The sequence below is a fragment of the Hypanus sabinus genome, chromosome 14 (assembly GCF_030144855.1).
Source record: "Hypanus sabinus isolate sHypSab1 chromosome 14, sHypSab1.hap1, whole genome shotgun sequence".
Classification (NCBI taxonomy): Eukaryota; Metazoa; Chordata; class Chondrichthyes; order Myliobatiformes; family Dasyatidae; genus Hypanus; species Hypanus sabinus.
In genome coordinates this window covers 68,907,746-68,925,073 of record NC_082719.1, presented here as the reverse complement: position 1 = coordinate 68,925,073, position 17,328 = coordinate 68,907,746, and the positions used below count along the sequence as shown (strand labels likewise).

Genomic DNA, 17,328 nt, shown 5'->3' with positions numbered 1-17,328 from the left:
ACATTTGAGATATTTTACTAGATTAAGGACATATGGAAATATGGAAGCTCATAACTTTAATTATTGCCTCTGGCAACTGGTCAAACTCTTCTCGTGATTGCAACTTGAAACCACATTTTTAAACCACAAGTTTTCAACCCCACCCTAATCCATCATGTGTTGACCTTTCAGTATGACATGAGTTGATTTTGTGTGTAACACAGAATGTGCATTACAGTTGCATGTGCAGTATATAATTGTTTTGGACTGTGATTGTAACTTAGTGATCCTTGGTATCTTGGTCAGAACAATAATCAATGTGATGCCATGGTAAGTAATCTAACTTATGCATCTAGGGAAATGAAATCTCCAGCAAAAGACCCTTCCTGTATGAATCACAAATGCTATATTCCAGGCAGCGAGTTGGATATTTGAATTATTCTAGGATACAGAATCATGGCTCATTAAAATGCAGCATTACTGCTGTTGGAGTGGAGTGGGGTTGGAGTGGAGTTACCTACCCAAGGGAAGCAACAGCGGCCGTGCCTCTGGCACTGTGACTCAGAAGTGTAGGGAACTGAAGAGGATGGCAACAGTAGTAGGAACTCTATAGTCAGGGGGACAGATAGGCGATTCTGTGGACAGGAGAAAAAAACTGGATAGTAGCTTGTCTCCCAGGCGCCAGGGTCCATGATGTTTCTGAACATGTCCACAATATCATGACAAGGGAGGGGAAGCAGCCAGAAGTTGTGGTGCTTATTGGTATCAATGACATAGGTAGAAAAAGGGAGGTCCTGAAAAAAGAATACAAAGCTGAGAGACAGGACCTCAACAGTAATAATTTCAGGATTGTGCCTGTGCCACGTGACAGTGAGGATGGGAATAGAATGAGGTGGCAGATAAATGCGTGGCTGAAGAATTGGAGCAGGGGGTAGGGTTTCAGATTTCTGGATAATTGGGACCTCTTCTGGGGCAGATGCATAAAAGGGACAGGTTGCACTTGAATCCGAGGGGGATCGATATTCTTGTGGGCAGGTTTACTGGTACTGTTGGGAGTGGTTTAAACTCATATGGCAAAGGAATGGGAACCAGGATGATAGAGCTGAGGATGAGCCAGCAGGTTTACAAGTAGATGCTGGGTGCATCAGGAACGTAAGGAAGGACAAACTGATGATTGGGTACAAATGCAGACAGAGCAAAGAGTTAAATTGTGCCACAGAGGCAGAACTCAAAAGGGCAAAGAATGCAGGACTGAAGGTGCTGTATTTAATGAGTGCAGCACTTGTGGCACAATTACAGATTGATCATTATGATGTTTTGGGCATCACTGAGTCGTGGCTGAAAGAAGGCCATAGTTGGGAGTTTAACATCAAATCATATTCTTCGTACCAAAAGGACAGTCAGAAAGCCATATGTGGTGGTGTGGCTCTGTTGATAAGAGGTGGAATTATGTCTTTAGAAGGAGGTGACATAGGGTCAGAGAATGTTGAATTGTTGTGGGTAGCGTTAAGAAACTACAGGGATAAAAAAACCATTATGGGAATCATATGTAGGCCTCCAAATAGTAGCCAAGATGTGGGGTTGAGATTGCAAAGTGAGGTGGAAAAGGCATGTGATAAGGGTAATGATGCAATTGTAATGGGGATCTTCAATATGCAAGGGGACTGGGAAAATCAGGTTGGTGTCTGATTGCAAGAGAGGGAATTTGTTGAATGCTTATGAGATGGCTTTTTAGAGCAGCTCGTGCTTGAGCCTATCTAGGGAACGGCTGTCTTAGATTGAGTGTTGCATAATAATTCAGATCTTATTAGGGAGCTTAATGTAAAGGAACTCTTAAGAGGCAGTGATCATAATGTGATTGTATTCATACTGCAATTTGTGGGGGAGAAGCATAAGTCACAATGGAATGAATGGAATTACAGAGGCATGAGAGAGGAGCTTGCCCAGGTAGATTGGAGGAGGATACTGGTGGGGCTGATGCAAGTGATGGTGGAAATTTCTGCGAATAGTTCACAAGGTGCAGGATAGGTATGCCCCACAGAGGAAGAAGTTCTTAAATGGCAGGGGTAGGCAATCGTGACTGACAAGGGAAGTTGAGGACTGCATAAAAGCCAAGGAAAAGGCATATAAAGTAGCAAAAGTGAGTGGGAAGTTGGTTGATTTGGAGCTTTTAAAATAAAAAAAAGGCAACTAAACAAGCTATAAGGAAAAGATGAAATATAAGGGTAAACTAGACAATAATATAAAGCAGAGTACCAGAAGTTTTTTCAGTTATATAAAGAATAAAAGGTAGGTGACAGTTGATATTGGACCGCTGGAAAATGATGATAGTGAGATAGTAATGGGAGGTGAACTTAATGGGTATTTTTCATCTGTTGTCATAAGACCATTCAGAGAATATTCAGCCTTTTCTGTGACACTAAAGATATAAGACCATAAAATATAGGAGCAGAATTAAACCATTCAGCCCATCAAGCCTGCTGATCATGGATCTCGCTCAACCCCATACACCTGCCTTCTCACCATATCCTTTGATGCCTTGACCAATCAGGAAGCGGTCAACTTCCACCTTAAATATACACCACAGTCTGTGGCAGAGCACTCCACAGATTCACTACTCTCTGGCTAAAAGAATTCCTCCTTAACTCTGTTCTAAAGGTTGTCCCTCAATTTTGAGTCTGTGCCCTCTAGTTCTGGATATCTTCACCATAGGATGGATCCCCTCCACATCCACCCTATCTATTTCTTTCAACATTCAGTGGGTTTCAATGAGATCCCGCTCCATTCTTATAAATTCCAGTGAGTACAGGCCCAATGCTGCCAAATGCTCCTCATATGTTAACCGCCTCATTCCTGGAATCATCCTCGTGAACCTCTTCAATGATAACACACATCCTTTCTGAGATATGGGGCCCAAAACTGTTGACAATACGCCAAGTGCAGCCTGACTAGTTTCTTATAAAGGCTCAGCATTATCTCTCTGCCTTTGCATTCTATTCCTCTTGAAATGAATGCCAACATTCCATTTGCATTCTTGACCACATACTCAGCCTGTAAATTAATCTATTGGAAGTCTGTCTGCACCTCTGATGTTCAAATCTACTCCCCATTTAAATAATAGTCCACACTATTGTTCTTTTTTTAGTGATAGACTAAAACAATTGCTTAATGTGCTTAAAAATTATTATTTATAATCACTTATAAGTATTTTTATCATCTGCAGGTTGTGTTTCTGATATGATTTGCTGCCTTCTTCTAATATATAAAAGCAGACATCTCGTATTTGTGAATTTTGATCTGTGTCAGTGGCCAATAAAACCCGGTGTCCTAACTGAATGCCCAAAAGAATACATCTCCGGTTAAAGTAATTAAACCATGTCCAGGATTTAAAACACTGCCGGTCTCTTTCCTTTCTAAGTATCTAGCTCAGTGATTAATTATAATAGCTTGGTTAAGTGTATTGTGCTGTGATACTGGGTCAGTAGGTTAATGATGCAAGCCCCATTCCAGAGACTTGAACAACACATCATGGCCGTTACTGAGTGAATGCAACACTCTCAGAGGTGTTGCTTTTCAGATGTGTTTGACCCAGTCTCCTGCTGATGCCAGGGGGATAGAATGGTTCCTAGGCAGTGTTTAAAAGATCAAGGGAACTCTCCTAGAAACTTTGTCAATACTTAGCACTCAATGAAATCAAAGATACAATTCTTGTCCTCCCACTGTTTGTAGGACTTGTTGCACATGGTTTGATTGTAATCTTTCTTAAACCACAATATAAATAAGATAGATACTTTATTGGTCCCAAAGGAAATTATAGTGTCACAGTGGTATTACTAGTGCACAGATATGCAAATATACAAATATTAGAAGAGAAGTAAGAAAAAAGTTAAAAAAATTATCTTAAGCACTCTAATAGGAGGGGGTCATCACTTCCCCAGCAATAGGTTAATTTATTTTAGAGCCTAATGGCCGAGGGTAAAAATGCCCTCACACAGCGCTCTTTGGATCAGTGCAGTTGTTTTAGTCTATCACTAAAAGTGCTCCTTTGTTCAGCCGAGGTGGCATGCAGAAGGTGAGAAACATTGTCCAGAATTGCCAGGATTTTCCGTAGGATCCTTTGTTCTACCACAGCCTCCATTGTGTCCAGTTTGACTCCTATAACTGAGCCAGCCTTTCTAATCAGTTTATTGGGCCTGTTGGCATCACCCGTGTTGATGCCAGTGCCCCAGCACACCACCGCATAGACGATTGTACTGGCGACAACAGACTGTTAGAACATGTGAAGGAGAGGCCTGCATCCCCCAAAGGACCTCAGTCTCCTCAGGAAGTAGAGGGAATTCTGGCCCTTTTTGTCCACAGACTCTTTGTTGGTGCTCCACTCAAGTCTGTCATCCAAGTGTACCTCTAAGTACCTGTAGGTCCTCACCACATCCATGTCCTCACCTTCAATAGTAACAGGGAGCAGTGCAGGCTTAGTCTTCCTAAAGTCCATCACCATCTCCTTTGCCTTACTGATGTTTGAGCTGCAGATGATTCAGCTGGCACCATTTGACAAAGCCCCCCACCAGGGCTCTGTATTCATCCTTCTGTCCTCCCTTTATACACCCAACTATTGCTCAGTCATCAGAGAATTTCTGCAGATGACGTGACTCAGTGTTGTATCTAAAGTCTGAGGAATACAGGATAAACAGGAAGGGAGCTAATACAGTCCCCTGTGTGGCCCCAGTTCTGCTTATAGCCATGTCTGACACACAGTAATATGTAATTGGAAGAAATTTGAGAGATAATTGTAAAGGAATTTGTGCAATTGTGGGTGTTTTCTCCCCATAATTACTGCTGCTATCTCAGTCTACTCTCACTGCCTAAAGAGCACAATAGTATATAGCTAATGGGTGTTATTTGAGGAAAAAGCCAAGAAATGGAGTAGTTATACTTTAATGCTTGACATGAAAAGATGACCTATCCGTGGTTAATAAAGCAAATTAATATAGTGATAGTCTAAAGAGGAGTTAGGGAAAGTTAGCAGCATTTGAGGACTGGGAGCAGTTGAGAATTCTGCAAAGATGGAACAAGAGATTGATTAATAGAGCAAAAATAGAACACAAAAGGAAACTTGCGAAGAATATGATTGGGCATCAAAACTTCTCCGTGAATGTAAAATATAGGTCCCTTACAATGACAACGGGAACAAAGAGAACAGGGAATACTGAAATTGCAGATTAAGTTAGCAATTACCGTTCTTTGATTTAGCCTTCATGGTAAAAGACACGAATAACTTCTCAGAGATGCCAGGAAGTCCAAACTCTAATGAGAAGCAGTTATTAAAGGAAATTAGTATTAGTTAAAAATGGTGCTGGAGAAATTAATGGGTCTGAAGGTCAATAAATTCCCATGGTCTGATAACCGGCATCCCTGAGAATTAAAAGAGGAAGCTGTTGTAAGTATGGATGCATTGATGTCTATCCATAATTCCACACTTTATGGAACGGTTCCTGAAGATGTAGGATGGCAAATATATTCCCACTATTTAAAAATGAAGAGAGAGAGAAAACAAAAATATTGGCTAAATTGACATCAATGGTAGGAAAAGTGCTAAGGGTATGTTATTCATAGCCACACTCTGAAGTTGTCAGTGGGATTAGACAAAGTCAAGATAAGTTTATGAGAGCAGAATTATTTTTGATAAATCAACTAGAATTATTGTGTGGCTAACATGAGAGGTTACTGTTCAGAATTAGCCACATGTTATTGGGAGTAATATTAACTGAAAATTGACAGACAGAAACAGAGAGTGATAATAAATGTGTCTACTTTGGGAACAAGAGCCCAAAATTAATTTCTAAACTGGACAAGCTGCTCGGGGAGGCAGAGCAGGTAATCATCTCTCTGCGCTGTCTGAAAAGAAAGCAACTTAACAATATCTAGGTCTCCATATTGTGCTGGATGTTGAGTTTTCAGAGGTAATTGTTGCTCTAAATGATCTAGATATAGTTCCATTTCTGTTATAATAAATATAGCTGATCTTCTGGGACTAGAGTACCCAGACAAAGCAATAGTTTTACGTGCATCATTGAAATGAAATGGTGCCAATTAACCATTTAAAATTCCGAATCTCTATTGAAACTTTCAGATTTGTCTTGAAAAGATGTACAATTTCTATTACTGCTGACCCTCAAAGACCTATAATATTCTGGTACGCAGAACCTGAACTTAGTGGCAGCAATGCAAGATTCCAGTGTGGCACATTGGTTAGTTAGTTTGTGAGTGAGTAGTTAGTTAGTTGCCCATTGCCTATGCTGCAATGAAGGTTGAAAAGTCTGAATTCAGATTCTGCATTATGAAAGTGTTGGAGCCAGCCTGCACTTCCTTGCTGGAATGGATGAGTTTTCATCTTCCTGACTAAGCAGAAAGGAAGTTTGGAGCTGGACTCTCCTGTGCTGGTTTTTGTGATGGCTTACACAGGCTGTAAACATCTCAATGTCTTTGTCCACTACTTTTCATCTATCAATTCCCAGAAACTTAACTGAATTGTGAATTGTCTTCTGTTCCTGATGGTTATTGGCAAACTGTTGAAATAGTAAAATATGATAACTGGAAGTCCGTTAAAAAAGAACTTCCTAAACTCATTGAATGCAATTTGTAAAGGAAATCTCCAGGCAAAGATCACACAGTTGTGAGCGCATGCCAATATGCATCTTACAAGTTACTGTATTACCTGTAATACTATGGCAAACATTCCAAGGGTGAGAATTGATAATATTTTTAAAAAAATCTTCTAAAAATGCCTAGGAAATATATTCAATTGAATAGCAATACGCTTGGGAAAAACTGATACATATCTCTACAGCAAAAGCAAAGAAACTCTTAATTTTATAGAATTAGATATGCCTGTAAGTGATCTTATGTTTTAATTTCTGTTTTGTAGTTGTTTTAAAGTTATTCTGCAGTGCTTTGTAAAAAAGTGCATTTTACTAATAGAATTCCTCCTATGTTATAGATCAAGATGGTAAGTTCTTTTAAGAGTGAAACAAGTTGTAAAAGCACTCAGCCTCCTGGTTCTCCCTTGCTTTGGCATCACACTCCAATTTCCATCTCCCTTTTCTCACTCTTAAGAGGAACCCCGTCTCTGCCTGTCCAGACCAATACTGTACATCATTCATTCAGACTTCTGGCATTGGAGTAGATTTTGGAAATCATAATCAATGCCATTTAGGTTGGCATGGTAGTGTTCCAGTTAGCATAATGCTATTACAGTGCCCGCAACCCAGGTTCAATTCCCTTCGTTGTTTGTAAGGAGTTACCCCATGACCACACGGGGTTCCTTCGGACGCTCCGGTTTCTTCCTGCGTTGTAAAGACGTATGGGTTAGTAGGTTCATTGGCGTGAGCTCGTCGGGTCAGAAAGGTTTGCTGCTGTGCTGTACTTCTAAATGAGTAAATAAAATACTGTATCATAGCAAATAATGGTCACTTGTAACAAAGTGTGCACTCATTCTATAAATGGTGTAAGAAATATCAAAATATGCAATAGGATTAAGATGGTTTGAAAATGTGATTGAAAGGGTTATTCTTATGGATGGTTATTGATCATTCTTTCGGACTCAAATCAGTAATGATCTTTGGAAATCAATACTAATCAACTGATCTTGTCTGATGAAGGATTCGGGACCTGAAATGTTAACCATGCCCAGCACTTCCTGTTTTACTATATTGATTCTGTTAATTAGTTTGGAGAATAAAATCTTCCAATACTGATCGTATCTTTAAGAAGTGGTGCAATGAAATACTGGTGTCATTGAAATTCAGTGTGATCAATGGGCTTATGTCTGCATTTCATTTCATCAAAGAAAACTACTACAAATGCTGGAATTTTTAAAATAAATTGGGGAAGTGCTGGAAATTCAATATAAGTCAGTCTACACCTGCCAAGGAATAACCCAATGTAAACCTTTCTTCACGCCTTTCAATTCTGACCAAAACTTACAAAATTCATTTTCAATTTTTAAATCTTTTTTATTAATTATTATTGAAGATCAACAAAAAAGATACATTAAGTCAATATGTCATTATGTACAATAAAGAATTAAATTAGCAAATAATTATTAACAAAGCTAAGCAATATATCAATAATAATAAGAAAAAATAAAGCGTTAAGAATTTTTTTTTGAAAGAAAAAAGGGGAAAAAACCCTACTAAGAAAAAAAAACCCTACTAACTGAAAAACACCCAAGAAACAAAAACCCATTGGGAGCACAACCCCGGAGCCTTACATCATACAAGCTTCCATAAAAGAAAAACATCAATCTGCCAACAGTTACAAAATTAATATGGTTTCTTTTTGCAGATGTTCCCGAATCTTCTCTCCACTTCTCGTGTATTTAGTTTCCAGTTTTAATGAATCGAGAATGGCTCTTGATGATCCAGGAATATTATACCGCAGAACTCTTATGACAAGAACTCTATGAATCTTTCAACAATGTGTAAGTTTTTGGAATGATCAGATGAGAGTTGAATTGTCTCAGATGTTCATTGGCTGAGCAGTGTATTTGCAGCTTTTTCTGTTTTATCATCATATGCCTGTATTAATATTAATTGAGCAAATCCAGTGCAAATTGTTGGGGAGTCAAGCAAAGAATTTAGAAAGTAATGAAAGAAGATACGCCTCATGTTCCTCAGATGGTGTAATTTAGCTTTGAATTTTGTATCCTTGTTCACCCTTTTTTCATTCCTTCAGCATTTTCACCATACCCCCTTCCCAACCCCACATCGCATTGTGATAGGAATTGACTCACTGAGCTTCTTCGCCTGTCTAATTCCCTCTCCTCAGATATCTTTGGCTAGGACAATGGTCAACTTTACCCAGGTTCTTTGCTTAGCTTCCCTTCCTTTTGGTTATACATCAGTAAAGTAGAAATTTTGGGAGAGGGTAATGTGGTTGTATATTGGAAGAGTAATCCATGGTTTGGATTAATAATCCAGAAACAGGAGTTCAGATCTTGGAGTTATACAGCGTGGAAACAGGCTTTTTGGCCCAACTGGTCCAGACTGACCAAGATGCCCCATTTGTTCCATTTGTTCCATTTGGTTCATCACCTTCTAAACTTTTCTAATCCGTGTACCTGTCCAGCAGTGTTTTAAAAGTTGCTATTATACTTACCTCAACCATTTCCTCTCTCAGTTCATTCCACATAGACATCACCCTTTATGTAAAAAAATTTGTCCCAGAAATTCCCTTTAAATCTTTCCCCTTTCATCTTAAACCTAGGCTCTCTAGTTCTTGATTCCCAACCCTGGAAAAGACTGAGTACATTCACTGTATCTAGACTTCCCATGAATGTATGCACCTCCAGAAGATCATGTCTCAGTCTTTCACACATTTATAATTCTGGCTTGTTCAATCTTCCCCTATAACTCACTTCCTCAAGTCCTGGCAACATATGCCATGCTGCATGTGGTTATGAAAATTATAAGTCAATTCTGTCATTTGCTGTTGCTTTTAGTTCCTGTATGTGGTAAGCATATTTCAGGAAAAATAAGGATCCTACACCAAGTATGAATAACTTTAACCTTTTGCTATTTTATTAATAATATCATGATTGTGGCATAATTCTGTTTTATAAAATGATGTTAAATATATATTTTGTATTAAATTTCTGAATCAGGTAGGTTAGATCAAATGATTTTATATATATTGATAAGAACATGAGAATAAGAGCAGTAGATGACGATATGCATTTTCAGTAAGGTCATGGCTGATATGATCTTAATCTTGGTTCAACTTTCTTACATATTCCCCATAATTTTTACCTCCTCTAGCCAGCTTCTGGCAAGAACTTGACCGTTTTGTTGAATATTTCTGCATGGCCCTCACTCCATTAATTTAATTATTAACAGATCCATTAACAGATCTTTCTTTCCAGACTCCTAAGAGTTATTTTCAAGATGCAACACCTTGGGGGCTTGAAATGTTAGTTGGAGCATGGAACAAATTGCTGGAGGAATTTTGTTAATGCAGCGTGAGGGTTGATGTTTCAGGTAATGACCTAGCAACAGGGCTGGTGTTGGTTGAACTCTAGTTGCTTGAGCTGAACATCTCTGAACCATATCAGTGAGTGAACAATTTAGAACCAGCAGTCAGAAATTACCTGAGTCACTTGACCTTGTTTCTGCAGTTTTTTTTTATTATGGGAGGGAACTTCAAATTTAAACTGCTCTTTGGATGGAGAAGTGTTTCCTGATGATGCCCTGAAATCATTTAACTTTAATTTTAAAGTTATACCCCCTATTTTGGAGTGACACACAAAAAGGAATAGTTTTCATATATTTAGCCATTCAGTCTTCGTGGAACATCACTTAGTCACGGACAGCTACTCAGAATAAGACCATCAACCATTGTGTTTTATCTTCTATAGCAAGACAATTCTGAATTTGAATGACAAAATCACCATAGACCCCATGCATCATAATCTCTGGATGAGCATCTCATGAGGGACCTTGTCGAATGCCTTGCATGTAGACATTCAACGTCTACTGTTCTACCTTCATTGACCATTTAAGTCATCTCCTCCTGCAGGACTGACAGAAGTTAATTTGCACTTTCCCCTGTTATGGGAATAGCTTAAGTGAAAAAAAAATCAAGGACATTCAGCGGGAATGCCAAACACCATGCTGGAGTCAATTGATCCTAAGAAAGTATAAATCAGGAATCAATCCATTTAAATAGTAAATAAGCGAACGTTATGTGAATCCTTGAAATAGCTGTGGGTTACTATTAAAGGGAAATACTATCTATAAAACAGGGCTGTTTCTTTATAGTACTAGACTATCTAAAAAAATCTGGGTTTGCTTCTACTTTAGTTCTTCAGTTCGGCACTGGATTAAGCTGAGTTTTGTTTCTTTCTTTTTCAAAGATGTATGTCATGACTCACTGGAGAATGATGATTCCTGAGCTGTAGCTTCTTCTGATTTTAATGTCAATGACAGAAAATTGTCGCTTTGTGGTGCCGTTCTTTTTCAGATGACTTAGTCTGAGAAGTTCTAATGGTAGGGCAGCTTGCACGCAAGTAACTCTGAGCAAGGAAATTTCAATATTCATATGGGGCAGAGGGCGAGTGAGCTCTTTATACACATCATGTGCCAGAATGTGTGCATGTAAGCACTGTGAAACCTTCCCTGTGGTTATACAAAAATGCTGCATTATTTCAAAAGTCTCTTGAAAAGAGCCAATTTCAAAATGTGTCCTGCACCTTGCCAAGTACTGTAAAAATGGTGAATCTCAATGGGAGCCACTGCTTTGATTACTGCTGAGGTTCACTGGGGCAAACAGTGTTCTGTAACAGTGAATGTATTATGAGATTATATTAGATCAGTGAAAGAGGGAATAAAATGCATTATTTCATAGTTAACAAATCTGGCTCATTTTTTACAAAAACACTGCCAACCTCAAGACTTGTGCCCAGATATTCAGAGACGAACTCCAGAAGTTGCACTTAAAACCATTCAGAAAAAAAAGACCTCAAAAGTTTATTATTATTTTCACTATGGCTATTATACGTTTAAAAATCTCCTTCTTATCAAAGTGAAGAAACGTTTAAACTTATGACAGCCAAAGTCAGAAAAAAATGCATTCATTTCCTCTGTGCTCTTTTCCTGGTTCCACTGATTGTTGTGTGAAGGGCTTTATCTGTGAACCACAAACACACCTGTGAGTCTTTCATGACTAAATACTCAGATGGGACCATGATAGTGATGGTTGTTAAACCATTTCACAGCCTGTTAAAGTGAAAGTTAACTGCTATACTACAGTGATACATGATGACTATCTCTTCAAACTTTTCCTGTTATGTACTTATCCAAATAACTTCTAAATGTTGTAACTGCATTGGTCTCCACTTCTTCCTCTGCCAGTTAATTCCATGTAAATGGAGTTCTTATTAAATCATAGCCTTCTCTACTTGAACCCGTGCCTCCAGTTCCCCATTCTTCAACCCTGGAGAAATGATTCAGTGGATTAACCCTATCTGTGCTCCTCATGATATTATACAGTCTATACAATCGCTTTTCAGTCTCCTATACTCTAAGGAATCAAGTTCTAATGTATCCAACTTCTCCCTTTAACTCGGTCCCTTGAATCCTGGCAAAATCCTCGCAAATCTTTTCTGCTCTCTTTCCAGTTTAGTAACATCATGGTAGCACAACACTTTACAGTACAGATGATCCAGGTTCAGTTCCTGCCTGCTGCCTGCAAGGAGTTTGTACGTTCTCCCTGTGATCGTGTCGGTTTCCTCCAGATGCTCCGGTTTCCTCCCGCAGTTCAAAGATGTACCAGTTGGCAGGTTAATTGGTCATTGTAAATTGCCCTTGGATTAAGCTAGGATTAAATCAGGGGATTACTGGGTGGCAAGGTTTGAGAGGCTGGAAGGGCGTAATCCAGGCTGTATTCCAATTAATCAATCGTTTCTGTAGCTGGGTGACCAAAAATGAATAGGCTCCTCCAAGTGTGGCATCATCAAAGCCTTATAAAACTGCAGCATAACTTCCACCTTCTATATTCAATGCCCTGGTTTATGAGGCCAGCACGTGAACAGCATAGCAACACATTCAAAAAACTGGAGGATCTCAGCAGGCCAGCAGTATCTATGGAAAAGAGTAAACAGTCAACGTTTTGGGCCGAGACCCTTCATCAGGACTATAGAAGAAAAGAGATGAGAAGTTAGAGTAAGAAGGTGGGGGAAGTGAGGAAGAATTGCAAGGTAGTAGGTGATAAGTGAAACCAGGAGAGGGGGAGGGGTGAAGTAACGAGCTGGGAAGTTGATTCATGAAAGAGATAAAGGTCTGGAGAATGGGGTGTCTGATAGGAGAGGGTAGAAGACCGTGGAAGAAAGGAAAGAGGGAGGAGCACCAGAGTGAGGTGATGGGCAAGTAAGAAGATGAGGTAAAAGAGGGAAACAGGTACGGGAATGGTGGAATGTGGGTGGAGGGGGTAATTACCAAAAGTTCGAGAAACCTACGTTCATGCCATCAAGTTGGAGACTACCCAGACAAAATATAAGGTGTTGCTCCTCCAACGTGGGCGTGGCCTCATTGCAACAGTAGAGGAGGTCATGGACTGACATATTGGCATAGGAACAGGAAGTGGAATTAAAAAGGTTGGCCACTGGGAGATCCCACTTTTTCTGGCAGATGGAGTGTAGGTGCCTTGTGAAACGGTCTCCCAATCTACAGTGTGTCTCACTGACTGGAGGCCACACCGGGAGCACCGGATACAGTAGATGACCCCAACAGTCTAGTTGAGGCGCCTCTTTATTGCTTGCAGTGATAATTTACTTCAGAAAGGGTGTTTTTTAGTCGAGTTCCTTGCCTTTTGAACTAGGAGTGAGCTATAGCTGGGTAGCAGCACTAAAGCAGAAGGTAAGGATTCATGGGGAAAGTATTCATATTCAGTACCCCATATCAGAATTGAGCTCAGTTCAGCAGCTCTAAATAATCATAGAGAACATCCCCAACTTCGTGCAAATCATAATTGTGTTCACCCTTCCAAGGCTGCTGTGCAAGTGATACGTGGAGCTGCTTTTTGCAGAGGAACTTTAAGAAGTATTTCTCTTTGCGTTTTGGTGATGATTGTGTGTGTATGTGTGAGTCAGTGAGGCAATTGGCTGCAACAATGTTGGGTCTGGACTCTGACGCCACAAAGGCTAAATGAAGCCAAGGACTTGGATTTCCTGATGGGGTGTGAAAAATCTACCTTTATTTGGAGGCTCCCATGAGGATTGAATACTTACTTTTTAGATGGCAAGGGAAGATTATGGAGAAGGGAACTTTAGGAGTGAAAATTGTTTTCATTTGTGGTCTCTTCCTGTTTAAAAAAAGGCCAGGGATTATGCTTACAATAAAAAGAGAAGATGTTAAGTGAGATATTGTAAAAGTGTATCAATGAGGGCATCAATGAGGAATAAGTTTTATGTGGTTTTCCTGTAAGCACATAAGGAAAAGTTATTGTAATTGTAATCCATAATAATGTTTAAATCAAGTCCTGTGTGCTACAGGAACTTCTGGAGCTGTTTGTCACTATTGTCTAAATTGGCAGCCAAGAGAAAAAGTTCCTGTTTTTAATCACATTTCTTATAAATCCATCTGAAGTATCCAAAACCAAACTGAAATGAAATCAAACAAGTCAAACATCAAATATCACACGACAGACTGAGGTCAACTTAGTTATTCTGAGTCAACAGAATTACTCTGGTGTTTTAACAATTGGCTTAACATTGAAGGTAGCTGTGTTTAATAAATATAAACACTGGGCACACTTATCACTGGTTTAAGCAGTTTTGTATGCAAATTATTATACCAAAGATTAAGAATCCATTCAGCCGAATACTCAGCGATTCAGGGGAAGTCAGGAGAACACACATCAATCTTCACTGAGGGACCAGTGGTGGAAAAGGAGAGCAATTTCAAGTCTCTGGGTGTCAACATCACAAAGGATCGGTCCTTGGCCCACCATTTTGATGCAATCACAACAAAGACAAGCCTGCCCCTCTACTTCATTGGGAGTCTGAGACGATCTGATATGTCACCAAAGACTCACAAATTTCAGTAGATATTTCATGGAGAACATTCTGATTGGTTGCATCACTGTCTGCTGTGGAGGTGCCAATGCACAGGACCATAAGAGGCTTCAGAGGGTTGAGACTCAGTCAGCTCCATCATGAGCACAAGCCTCCCCACCACTGTGAACATCCTCAAAAGGCAGTGTCCATCACTGAGAACCCTCACTGTCTGGGATATGCCCTCAGGGCGGAGGTACAGATTCAGGTTTATTTTTCATCTATACATGCAAACATACAGTGAAATATGTTGTTTGTGTTAAGAACCAACACACACAAGGATGTACTGGGGACAACCTGCATTCTGGTGCCAATATAGCATTCCCACCATGTTCAACAGAGCAACACTCAGCACAGAACAACAAAAGCAGCAGCAACAGAACTAATACAAAGAACAACAATGAAACAAGCCCCTTTCTCATCCTTCCACCCCTCATACACACAACATCCAAACCCAGGCTGCCTCTGGACCTTCAGGACTTGGCCCCAGACTCTCAAACCCACAGACCTCTGGCCTCCAACCTTCAGTCTCTGGCTTGGACTGTCCTGCTACCTTAAGACTCGCTGACTTCGGTCTTCAACCTTTCGGGTTTTCTCCCTCTGGACTCCCTGAGCTCTGGACTTTGTCCTCTGGGCTTCACTGACTTCTGGGTAGCAATATAATATTTGATATACAGGAGCTGGAAGACCCACAAGTAATGTTTTAGGAACAGCCTCTTCCCCTCCACATCACATTTACAAATGTCCCATGAACATAACTCGCTAATGCACTATTTATATATTCTTATTGTAACTTCTAATAATTGGTTGTGGCTGCATTCTACTGCTGCCGCAAAACAACAAATTTCCTGATTTATGTCAGTGACCATAAATCTGTTTTTGATTCAGTTTCTGATAAATAGGGGCAAGAATGTTAGTATTAATTTTGTGCAATTTTCAATAGCAATTTTGTGAACACCCATTAGAGCTGACCTTATTAACAATAGACCATAAAGGTGCAGAACTATCCTCCAATTTCATAAATATTGTAGCACAGAAGATGCCTAGGAGTAAGATCAGCTGTGCTGTGTGAAAGTAAGTGGATTTGAGGAATGTGTGTAAGAAGTTCAACTATTTGTGACTGAATAAAAAATACTGCAGATGCAAAAAATCTGAAAGAAAAAGTTGGAAGTAACCATCCCAGAAATGTGACCTGACCTGCTAAGCATTTTCAGCATTTTCTGTTTTTGTTGATTAATGGTGGTTTTTTTTCAGACGATGAAGGCTATAACGACCTTAAAGACTTAAATAGAGAAACAGTGAGCTTTTACCGATTATAGGCTCTGCTGACAATAATGTTGAACCATGCAAAACTGATTTTTAATTTATTTTCTTTATGAGTGCCATATATATATGAGCAGAGAGATTATGCTGCAGCTGTACAGGGTACTGGTGAGGCCACCCCTGGAGTTTGTGTGCAGTTCTGGTCTCCTTACTTGAGGAAGGATATAATAGCTTTGGAGGTAGTTCAGAGGAGGTTCACCAGACTGATTCCAGAGATTACGGTTAACGAATGAGGAGAGAATGAGTCATCTGGGATCACACTCACTGGAATTCAGAGGAATCAGAATCAGAATCAGGTTTACTATCACCCGCATGTGATGTCAAATTTGTTAACTTAGCAACAGCAGTTCAATGCAATACATAATCTAGAAGAGAAAAACAACAATAATAATAAAAAATAAATAAGTTTATTATAAATAAGTTAAATTCAGGTTTTTTGTCATTCGTCCGTATACATGTATATTGCCAAATGAAGCAACATTCCTCCAGACCATGACATGCAACACAGTACATATAACACACACGCTGCACATTACCACAAATAAATTAGCAAATAATAAAATATATTCCAGAAGTCTGACATTTAGTATAAGGTACATTTATGACACAAGTTAAAAAATAAACAGTACAGGCGCTTTCATAAGTCAAGGGACAGAGCTTAAGAGTCACGATGTAATGATGCAGCTCAATAAAACTCTGGTTAGGCCACACTTGGAGTACTGTGTCCATTTCTGGTCGCCTCACTATAGGAAGGATGTGGAAGCATTGAAAGGGGTACAGAGAAGATTTACCAGGATGCCGCCTGGTTTAGAGAGTATGGATTATGATCAGAGATTAAGGGAGCTAGGGCTTTACTCTTTGGAGAGAAGGAGGATGAGAGGAGACATGATAGAGGTGTACAAGATAATAAGAGGAATAGATAGACAGGACAACCAGTGCCTCTTCCCCAGGGCACCACTGCTCAGTACAAGAAGACATGGCTTTAAGGTAAGGGGAAGGAATTACAAGGAGGATATTAGAGGAAGGTTTTTTACTCAGAGAGTGGTTGGTGCGTGGAATGCACTGCCTGAGTCAGTGGTGGAGGCAGATACACTAGTGAAGTTTAAGAGACTACTAGACAGGTTTTGGAGGAATTTAAGGTGGGGAGTTATATGGGAGGCAGGGTTTGAGGGTCGGCACAACATTGTGGGCCGAAGGGCCTGTACTGTGCTGTACTATTCTATGTTCTATGTTCTAACACTACTGGATCTTCATACGTGATGAGACACAGGTGGCGACAGGGAGTTTACCTGTCTCATGGTCTGGTGGAAGACATTGTTTCCCATCCTAACAGTCCTTGTCCTGATACTATGCTACCTCCTGCCTGATGGTAGAGGGTCAAAGAGTGGAGGCCCTGAACAAAGCCTACACATTTCACCGGG

At 39.8% G+C, this 17,328-nt stretch overlaps 1 protein-coding gene across 5 annotated transcripts in view; it reads left to right on the top strand.

Moving 5' to 3' along the window:
* LOC132404843 (interleukin-6 receptor subunit beta-like) overlaps positions 1–17,328 on the top strand; it is a 103,399-nt gene that overhangs the window by 9,813 nt on the left and 76,258 nt on the right. For all 5 annotated transcript variants that reach the window (XM_059989394.1, XM_059989389.1, XM_059989392.1 and 2 more), the window contains exon 2: positions 8,323–8,458. In XM_059989394.1, coding sequence (XP_059845377.1) covers positions 8,440–8,458 — 19 coding nt within the window. In that variant the 5' untranslated portion in view covers positions 8,323–8,439. The remainder of the gene's footprint in view (positions 1–8,322; positions 8,459–17,328) is intronic.